The 10,641-nt window shown below is 39.0% G+C and overlaps 2 protein-coding genes across 2 annotated transcripts; both read left to right on the top strand.

Moving 5' to 3' along the window:
• The first annotated feature begins 7,822 nt into the window (after nucleotides 1-7,822).
• Nucleotides 7,823-8,308, top strand: LOC139136440 (uncharacterized). Its single transcript, XM_070704165.1, has one exon. It carries the CDS (start codon nucleotides 7,823-7,825, stop codon nucleotides 8,306-8,308), a length of 486 nt encoding a protein of 161 aa, XP_070560266.1.
• Nucleotides 8,309-9,514: 1,206 nt separating this feature from the next.
• Nucleotides 9,515-10,411, top strand: LOC139136439 (uncharacterized). The gene has a single exon (XM_070704163.1). It carries the CDS (start codon nucleotides 9,515-9,517, stop codon nucleotides 10,409-10,411), a length of 897 nt encoding a protein of 298 aa, XP_070560264.1.
• Nucleotides 10,412-10,641: the final 230 nt, after the last annotated feature.

Here is a 10,641-nt window from a genome sequence, read left to right as displayed (position 1 = left end):
CCAATTTAGAAACTCTTTGACAGAGAGACAGAGAGAGACACACACACATATAGAATATATATATATATATATAATATATATATATATATATATTATATATATATATATATATATATATATATATATATATATATATATATACGAAAATGGATTGCTTGTCAATGCAGGCAAAGTATCGTGCTCGATGCATTTCTGCAGGGCGGTAATACTGAGAATCTAGGAACTTGTAGTTGTCACTCTACAGGCTGTTTCGTGCGCTAAGCAATCATCAGGAGTGAGGATTGGCGGGAATGGGACTGTTTATATTGTGTTGCAGGTGAGTATGGATATTCAAATAAGCAGTTGTGGCCAATGGCAAGTCAGTTATTAATGAGGAGGAATTTGCTGCGGTGTCTGCATTTTGAGAGGAATTCTGATCGTTTGTTGAGGGTTGATTTGCTGTCTGAATAAATTATATGGAGTTTTTCTGCTATGCAAAGGTTGCAGCGTTTGGTTTTATTTGAATCGAGGAGGGAGCTCTGTCGATAATTGACCATTTGATATCGTAGTTTCTGTTGTTGTCTTTGGGTTTCCATATGAATTTTGAGAATTCTGTGCTATTTCTGTGCTTGGGTGTTTTGAATGTATACTTGTGATACGTGTATCTTTGTTTGAAGGTTGAGTCCGTGAGTCCAATTTAGTGTTTCTGATCGTTGTTTGTGGTGACAGTGGCTTTGTATATTACTGAAGAGGTGAGGCAGCTTCCTGAAAGTGGACAATCGTCTTTTTTGCGGCAGTTACACAACTTCTCTTGTTCCCTGTCTTTATGTAGTATTTGGTTGTTGTGGGCTTTGATTATGCTGCCCGTATTCCTGGAGCAACTGTAGCTTACTTTTACGTTGTTTTTGTTGAAGAGCTTGTGTAGACGGTGGCCCTCTGGAAAGTGGGTCTTAATCAAGTTCAGGAATGTTCTGCCGGTGTTGGTTTTCACTGCCTTGTTGAACGGGGGAGCCCCACAGTGGTAAGTCAGAAAAGAATGATAAAAACTGAGATTCACAAAAATCATCTGTCCCAGGGGTGTCTTCTACCTTAAAGCAGAGATACTTTGGTTGGGGAGCAAATTCACGTGACTGTTAAAGTGACTTTAATGCTTTGCACTCCTTTGAAACTTGTGTTCAATTAATGCATTTGGTTTGAAATGAAGATGATCTTTAAATGTTGCTATGTTTTGTACATGTTTACTTAGTGAAAACTTACAGTAATCAAATGAGAAATATCTCTAGGGGGCGGGCTTTTGATTCCTAGAAAAATGTAGAAAAGCAACTTTGAATTTTGATTTGGCCGTTGCATGCGTTCTTCAATCATAGCTTAAATTGCTTCACCGTATACTGATGTTCATACAGATCTACAGAGCAGCCATTATCTCATTACAGATGATGTTAGAATATCATCGTTTTTTCTGTCATTTTGAAATGTGAACAAGCATTCGCCGAGAACTGTTTTAGAGTTTCTTGGATACGGAACAATATTATATATCTCTCTCAGATTACAACAATCAGAAAGTACGCGATTTCCAGCTACCTATCTGCTATTGGCTAAAGTACTAAAATTTATCAACAAGCGGGAACATGCATTATGTAGTTCCTGTATATTCTGCGGCTAATCTTAGTGTGTCACAGGAAAAAAATTAACATCAGAGAATAAGAGTCGATTTTCATTCTTTGTTTTTAAGGGCGATTTTCGTATGAATGAAAATGTGAACATAATGGTTAGCATCCAGTCCAACTTTTGTTTTCCTCGAGGCCTGCCATAGTAAAAGAAATGAACCCTGACGACGGCTCAGAGCGGTCCCTGTAATATTAGCCTTTAGGCCATTTAAAGAAAATTCTTTGTTTGTCGTCCTTTGATTTTTGAAAAACTTACCAGCTCCGAGTGAATTGGACTCGATGAAAGGTCAAATGAAACAGACAATTTATTGTTTAAAGGGATACAACAAGGAGGTAACGAAACTTGGGACCAATCCGAGAGAAAGGTCAAGTAATTTATCACTGAGAAACTCGGTATTGATGGCGAAAGTATTGAGTTTGACCGAGTACATCGCCTTACTAACGCACCTTCCCACCCATAACTGATTATAGCTAAATTTTCCCGGTATCAACAGCGACGGAAAGTTTATGAGGCCGTCAAGTTTCTGAGAGATACTGAATATAACTTGATTGAAGACTTCACGCGCAGAGTTAGAGATACTAGACTGAAGCTCGGAATTCATCTACAAGCGGCAAGAGCTCAGGGGAAGAGAGCATTCTTCTCTTATGATAAGTTGAAAATTGATGACGAAACTTTTGTCTACGACAGTGTTCAAGACGATATACGCGCCCTGTCCCAAGGCTACAACAGAAGACAGGATGAAGGCCAAGGTCGTGCTTCAGATACAAGCACTCGCGACATGAATAACGCTACATCTACGCAAAGTCTTCCAGATTTTAATATCGGAACAGACTTTTCTCAACTACATTGTGTATTTTGGTACATTCATCGCTTGTCATCAAAAATCGTGATTTGGATTTCATTTCTTACATATAGGATTTTGACATAATATTTCTAACAATAACATGGATAACTAACAGTTCACTTCACGTCATTGATGGTTTCAAATCATTAGAAAAGCTAAATTTAAGAAATCTAAATATGGTAGAAATCCAGGTGGGATTAATGTTTTCTATAAATATTCACTTTCTTTACGATTCAACCGAATAGTTCGTACTTCGGACAATATTATCTGGGTTTCCTGCTACAATTGTAATTCTGACGAGATTCCAAATTGTACAATTTTTTGTGTAGATCATGACCATAGGGTAGTCAGTAGTCATTAATGATAATAACGAAATATGAAAAAATATTATGAAAAATATGAAAATTATTTTCGTTGTTATTATTTTCATCATAAACATCATCATCATCATTATGAAGCAACATATTGGCAATGTTGAATTCTTACCAAAGTTCGCCAGCCAAGTGAAAAGTATTCTATCTACATACACTCAAGGGTTGCAAGTTGCTCCATCCTCAAATCCGTATACGTCAACTTTACTTGCCAAAAATATTACAAAATCAACATTTGAACGGCGAGATTTCAACCTGAGGCAAGCTGTCATTTTCATATTACAGTATTCTGGGCCATACTTTACCTCGTAACTTTCGCAAAACAAGAAAATTGGTGATTTTCGAGAGGCATTCTGCCTTTGTACGTGGTATATTCCTGTTGCAACTCGTCTGGGTACCAACGTCAGTGAGCATTTGAATCTGACTAATCACATAGCTTGTATCCAACGCATATACACTCACGGTTTGTGTGTCCCAAATGTTTTGTCCTCACAGCTCATTGCAAACTTGTCGTACACGACGTAAGCATGGTCATGACTTACCAGAATCTGGTGCGCAAAGATCGGTAATAAGTCATTAATGGGTAACATTTTCAATCTGTGGTCACAGCACTTTCGTGTATCCGTTAAACCGAAGCGTAGGAAAAATGTTGAAACTTTGCGGAAATTTAGTCGATATATATTCTATGCAGAAAAGCTCACGGAAGAATCTGTCAGAAACGTGCCAGTATAAATTTATTTGTTTACTGTATATATTTACTTGTTTGGATTGTTTATTTTGTACTGTATGCTAACGATCTGTTTTTGTATTTTGTAATTATTTTGTATGTATTATTGCCGGAGGCCACAAACATTGAAATAAACAATAAATATAAATGTACTTTGCTTGAAGTGAAAGGAAAAAAGTGACTGTGTACAAAAATGTTGAGTTTTGGATTTCACCTATAATGTTGATTACCTATACATGTTAGTCTATGAGAAAACTATGAACAAGTATTTTCCAATATAAAACTGTAGCTGGCAATATCTGTCCATTCAAAGACGTTTGATAACTGATATAAATGTACCTGATTAGTATAGAGTGTTTACAATTGCACGTATATACAAGAAATTTGATTTTCGAATTTTGCCAAAAATATTGATCCACTATACATGGGAGTCTATGACAAAACTGCGAATAATTTTTCCCAATCTAAAACTTCCAATATTTGTGCATATACGGACCCTGAATAATAGGCATAATTGTACTTGTTAGAAGAGGGTGGTTACATGTGCATATGTGTACAAGAAATTGATTTCAGGATTTCCCTGAAAATGTTGATCCACTATACATTGTAGTCTATAGAAACTATAGATAATTTTTACTCCACAAAACTAGTCAAATCTGTGTATTATTGTATGCTTGATTATTGATATTAATGCACTTGATTAGAAGAGGGTGATTACAAGTCTATGTGTCAGCACGATATTTGATTTTGGAATTTCACCGAAATGTTGATCCACTATACATTGTAGCCTGTGAGGAAAGCATCAATAATTTTGTTCAATTAAAAACTAGGTTAATCTGTGTATTTAAAGACGTTTCATAATTCATATTTATGTACTTGATTAGACTAAGGTGGTTTCAAGTGCATATGTGCGCAAAAAAATTGATTTTGTAATTTCATTGAAAATGTTGATTCTCTATACATTGTAGGCTATGAGAGAACTACGAATAACACATAGATTATCATCTCCAAAATTGTTATTCAAAAGTTGTTTGAAATGAAGCTTCCAGTTGTTATTGATGACATTATACACTATTCTAAATAGTTTGTATTCTGTCAAAGTCATCAAAACTAAAAATGTACATACGGCGGCACAGACGTTTGACACTGACAGAGACCCAGTGTACTGTCAAAGGGAGAACGTTATCAAATAAGTTATCTCAGAAATTGTTATAGAAAAGCTAGAGTTGAAATTTTTAGTCTTCATAGAGGACAGTTTTGCACAACAAGTAGAGAAAAAGACAAATGTATTCTCCTTTCTATTCTCATTCGCATACTTTACTCTATATTTGCATATCTGACTTTACATTTCAATGTCACAGTAAATTTGCATACAGAGATGAAACCACAGTGACATTTTTGTCAGACTAGATATATGTGTCAACAAATATTATTGTAAACGGTCTCTTCGCCAGTATATGGCTGTTACATTGAAATAAATTCGCATTATTGGAGAATTGGTTGGACAGTTATTCTTCTTCGCAACATATTTTGGTAGCAGAGCATGGTTTGAAGAAAGGCAGTTATGGACGAAGAACAAGAAGTTGGCCATCAGTCTGAAGCGGAAGAAGTGGAGCAGTCTGAAGATGCTGAAGGTCTGGAAGAACAGTTGGAGGAGCTGAAGCAAGCCAAGGCGAAGAGCAAGGCAGCGTTTACCAAGCTCAGACACCAGCTACTACGTCTCCTGGAAGAAGATGAGGAGGAAGAATTACCAAGCCAAAGACAGGTCAGAGATATTTGCATTATGGCAAAATTATCAGACTTGTATTCGCGACGAAAAGCCAAGCAGAATATACAGAATATACAAAAGGTCAGTCAAGAAATGGACAAACTAGAAAATGAGTATACAGAAGCACAGAATCAGGCACAAGATTATATACATGCGAGAAAAGATGCAACGTCAAGTACAGGGTCAGGAGTGCCTACTAATATTAGACTCCGTCAACAAAAAGAAAGAAAAGCACGCCACGAAGTTGAAAAGATCCTCGAAGAAGTGAATAAAAAGGAAAAAGAGAGAATAACTATGAAAAAGGAATTGGAAGAGGAAAATGAACGTCGACAATATGAATGGGATAAACAGATGCAACATGAACATGAGCGTCTTCAAGCAGCTGAACGGAATTTACAGAAACGATTCCAAGAACTTGAGAATGAAGTTGATTTGGAACTTAGACTGAGACAACAAGCACCGCCACAATTACAGATTGATCCTTGCAGTGCACCTGATGTCCATGCAACTACCACGCCAGACACTATACCACAACAGGGTACAGTTGAGGACACAAGGTCAGGACAAGGTATGTTAACCTCTTCGAATGCCGATACAAATCAAGTATCAAACTCTGTTGCCATTGGTCAAGATTTGTGGAAACAGTTGAAAAGAGTCTCAATTCCAACATTCTCGGGTGACAAGAGACTTTTACGAAAGTTGGAAAGCAGCCTCTAATGCATGTATAGACCAGTCCCCTGCAACTCCAGAATATAAACTTCTTCAGCTGCGTCAATACTTGTCCGGGGAAGCTCTCAAAGTAATTGAAAATTTGGGTCATTCCGCAATTGCCTATGAAGCAGCTAAAGAGAGATTTGAACGGAAATACGGTGGAAAGCGTCGTCAAATAGCACTGTACTTGAGGAACTTGACAATTTTAAACCTATCAGAACTGGATATAGCAGAGATATTAAATGTTTTGCGGACTTGCTGGATATTGCTGTAGTCAACCTCAAGGAATCTGGACGAAATGACGAACTGGGAAATGGCTCCCTGTATACAAAGCTACAAAAGAAAATGACTGAATTGATGCTGACACATTATCATCGCTGGATCTTTGAGAAAAACAAGGTGGAATCAGTTGAAACACTCAGAGTTTAGATCATACAGGAAGCTGATTTCCAAACTATTGCAAGTGAAACTGTTCAAGGACTTACAAGGACAAATACGAAAATAGACAGAAGGGCCAGGTCAACCAATCCACGAACATATTTTGGAAGTTCTGGAAACCAGAAACCTGTTCCGAGTGGAGCTATCGTTCCTGCAAAGTATGTGGTGGTAAGCATGGAGTATGGAGTTGTGATCAGTTCAAGAAAATGGGCGTACCCAAAGATGGGATGCTGCAAAACAATTCAAGTTATGTTATCGCTGTCTTGGAGATGGTCACCGAGGTCAACATTGCACCAGAACTAGGATATGTGGAACTTATGGTTGCCAAGACACTCATAACAGGTTGCTACACAGAAGGTGGAATCCAGGTAATCAAAAGTCAATAAACAAGGGCATTGCTTCACAATCACAGCTCAATGTGCATGACAATAACAGTGACATTGCTGATAGTGTCAGAGATCTATCTGCATGTTCCACTGAGGGGGAGCAACGAGGTGATGCAGTGAAATCGCACACAGCTACGACAATGATATCAGATTCGTCTGATGTAGAACACATCACCTTGCGGACTGTACCAGTAGTATTGAAACATGGAAATCGTAAACTCAAGGTGAACGCTTAGCGTGATGATGCTAGCACAGGAACATACATTAATGCTGATGTTGCTGACGAGTTGGGATTACAAGGAGATCCTCGCAATATATCTGTCAATGTTCTCAATGGACAAATGAAAGCATTCCAGTCAACTACTGTAGAAGTGGGACTTGAGAGTATTGATAGACGAGTGAATACCAAGATAAGTGCACTGACGACAAATAGAGTAACAGGTGACATGCAGGTCATAGATTGGAACAAGACAGCGGGGAAATGGACACATCTATAAAGGTATAGACTTAAGCTTTCCTCGCCTTGGACGCAGACCTATAGTCGATGTTCTTATTGGCCTTGATTATGCAGATTTGCATTATTTGTATAGAGACGTGAGAGGACAAGCTGGAGAACCTATTGCCAGATTAACTCCATTGGGCTGGACCTGCATCGGCAATCCAAATGGTAATCAAGGACGTACTATTCTGATAAACTTTGTACGCACATATTTCACCCATGGTGAGTCAACTTTGAAGGACATAAATGTGACACTTCGAAAGTTCTGGGAAGTTGAGAATCTCCCAAGTCTGACAGAAACACGGACTATGTCCATCGATGATCAAGCTGCACTCAGAATGGCTGAGAGGTCATTAAAGTAGGAGAATGGTCGCTACTAAGTTGGTATTCCATGGAAAGAAAATGCACCTGAACTGCTCGACAATTATGACATGGCACTGCATCGGTTGCGGGACACACAACAGAGACTGAAAAAGAATCAACAGATTGCAGCAGCCTATTCGGACAATCTACGTCAATATTTTGACAAGGGATACATTTGCAAAATCGATCTGACTGAAGAGAAACCCAAGAAAATATGGTATTTGCCACATTTTCCTGTTGTACGACCTGACAAGGCCACAACGAAGACCAGAATCGTATTTGATGCATCTGCAAGACATCATGGTATCTCCTTAAATGATGTTATATATCAAGGACCCAAAGTACAGCATGATCTGTTTGAAGTATTACTTCGTTTCCAAAGAAATCCAGTAGCCTTGATTTCGGACATTGGAGAAATGTATTTAAGGATAGAAATCCCACCAGACGATCGACCCTGTTATCGATTTCTGTGGAGGGATCTAGAGGAACATAAAGCTCCAGATGAATATGAATTCACAAGAGTTGTACTTAGGGTCAATTGTTCTCCATTTTGATGCAATTTGTAACGCAGACACATGCTAAAGCCCACATAAGTGAACTACCTATGGCAGCAGAGACAGTATTAAAATCAACTTACATGGATGATAGTATGGACTCTGTTAAAACTGACAGTGATGGTATCAGACTATATGGAGAACTATCTGAACTGTGGTCTACGGCAGGGATGCATGCCCGAAAATGGTTGATGTTTTGGCGAAGATACCGACCAAGGACAGAGCATGCGACGTTGACCTGGACAAAGATGGTTTACCTTCTATGAAGACACTAGGAGTGTGGTGGCTAGCTGAGGAAGATGTCTTCTCATTTAAAGTGAACCCTCCAGCGGAAAACTACACAATCACAAAACGTAGTTTCCTAAGCAGAATTTCCACCCTCTTCGACCCAATGGGATTCTTATCGCCATTCACTATCCAAGCTAAAGTACTCCTACAAGAGATCTGGGCTGCAAGACTAGAATCGTATGATTACCTTGACGTTGACTTAATGATCAAAGCCCAGAGATGGTTTGCTGAATTAACTGACTTAGAGAAGATCAGAGTTCCAAGATGCCTACAATTGCCACAAGAAGTTATGTCAGTGAATCTACACACATTTGTTGATGCCTCCCAAGATGCATATGGTGCAGTAACTTATGCAAGATCTACATATGCAAATTATCTGGTTTCCTGTCGTATGGTGGCACACTAACCCTAACCCTAACCAGTGTGTGGGGGTTCTAATCCCGTTTGGATTATAGTAAAAATTTATATTTCTTTAACCTGAGTGGACAGTTCTGCTGGTGGATATTTACTTGTCCCCGAGTCTGTCTGATAGCTCAGTAAAAAGCTTCGTGCTTTTCCGATTACTATATGTGTGTGTGTGTGTGTGTACTGTGTCTGTGTTCGTCTGTTCCATGCACATTGTGTTGCCCGGTCGCGCACAGAATTGTAACATTTAAGTCGGTTACTGTGACCAACTCTTTCGGGTTGGAAGCAGTGGCCGACTGGTTTTGTGTGAGGCTTAGCAGCTAGGCGATGTTGCTGTCAGTGTGTGGGGGTTCGAATCCCGTTTGGATTATAGTAAAAAATTATATTTATATTACATGTACAAGTATTCCTCGCCTGGAATTAATGAGTGCCATTTTGGGACTACGATTGACTTAGACCATTTCTGAAGTGCTTGAAATAATGATGAATCAAGTAGTATTCTGGTCAGACAGTATGACTGTTCTGTGGTGGATAAGGAACCGATGCCGGAAGTTCAAGCCCTTTGTAGCAAACAGAGTTGGTGAAGTCCAAACCTCTACTAATCCAGAACAGTGGAGATATGTACCCACAAAAGAAAACGCTGCAGATTTAGTTACTAGAGGGGTGACTGCTGTCGATTTGGCTGATAAAGATCTCTGGTGGAAAGGTCCAGGATTTCTTGCAAAATCAACATCTGATTGGCCGAAAAACCCTATAACAAAAGGCAACGAGGTTACAGACATTGAAATGAAGAGAGAGAGTAGTAATCGACAAGTGACTTTCATTTCAAAGAAAGACCCAAGAATCAGCCATTGTTCCATACTAAGAGAATGTGAGCAGCAAGTACAAACAGCAATGGTTACGACCCAAACAGAGTCTACGTCACATTGCTTGAATCCTGTGCGTTTTTCAAGTTGGACAACACTGAAGAGAATTCAAGCTTGGGTCTGTCGATTTTTGGACAATTTTTGTAAATTGCCAAAAGAAGAGAGAACAAAGGGCGAATTACTTCCAGAAGAAATAGAAGAAGCAGAGATTATGATAATCAAGACCATGCAGGCTGAATCATTTCCCGAGGAGTATTCAGCACTTGTTGGTAAAAAGGAATTGCCAAAGAAGAGCAAGTTGCTTGGATTACGACCAAGACTTGATGAAGATGGTTTAATGAGATGTGATGGGCGGCTAAGATATGCAGATTACCTACCATATGATGTCCGCTATCTAGTCATTCTACCACAGAGGAACTGGGTCACCAAACAAATAGTCAAACACTATCATGAGCAGGGAAAACATGTAGCCTGGACAAATCACACTCTATCTGCTTTGTCAACAAGATTTTGGATCATAGCAGGACGAGGGAAAATCCGCTAGTGGGAGAAAGAGTGTGCCGAATGCAGACGACAAAAAGCGAAATCTGCAAGTCAGGTGATGGCTCCACTGCCTAACATTCGACTGAAGATGCCCCTGCGTGCATTTTCTGATGTAGCAGTTGATTATGCAGGCCCATTCATCACCATCCAAGGCAGAGGTAAACAAAGAACAAAGCGCTACTTCTGTTTGTTCACTTGCTTGGCCACCAGAGCTGTTTATTTGGAAGTTGC

This window comes from Ptychodera flava, chromosome 7 (assembly GCF_041260155.1).
Source record: "Ptychodera flava strain L36383 chromosome 7, AS_Pfla_20210202, whole genome shotgun sequence".
NCBI lineage: Eukaryota > Metazoa > Hemichordata > Enteropneusta > Ptychoderidae > Ptychodera > Ptychodera flava.
Note: the sequence above shows the minus strand (reverse complement) of the source record. Positions and strands in the feature narration are given on the sequence as shown.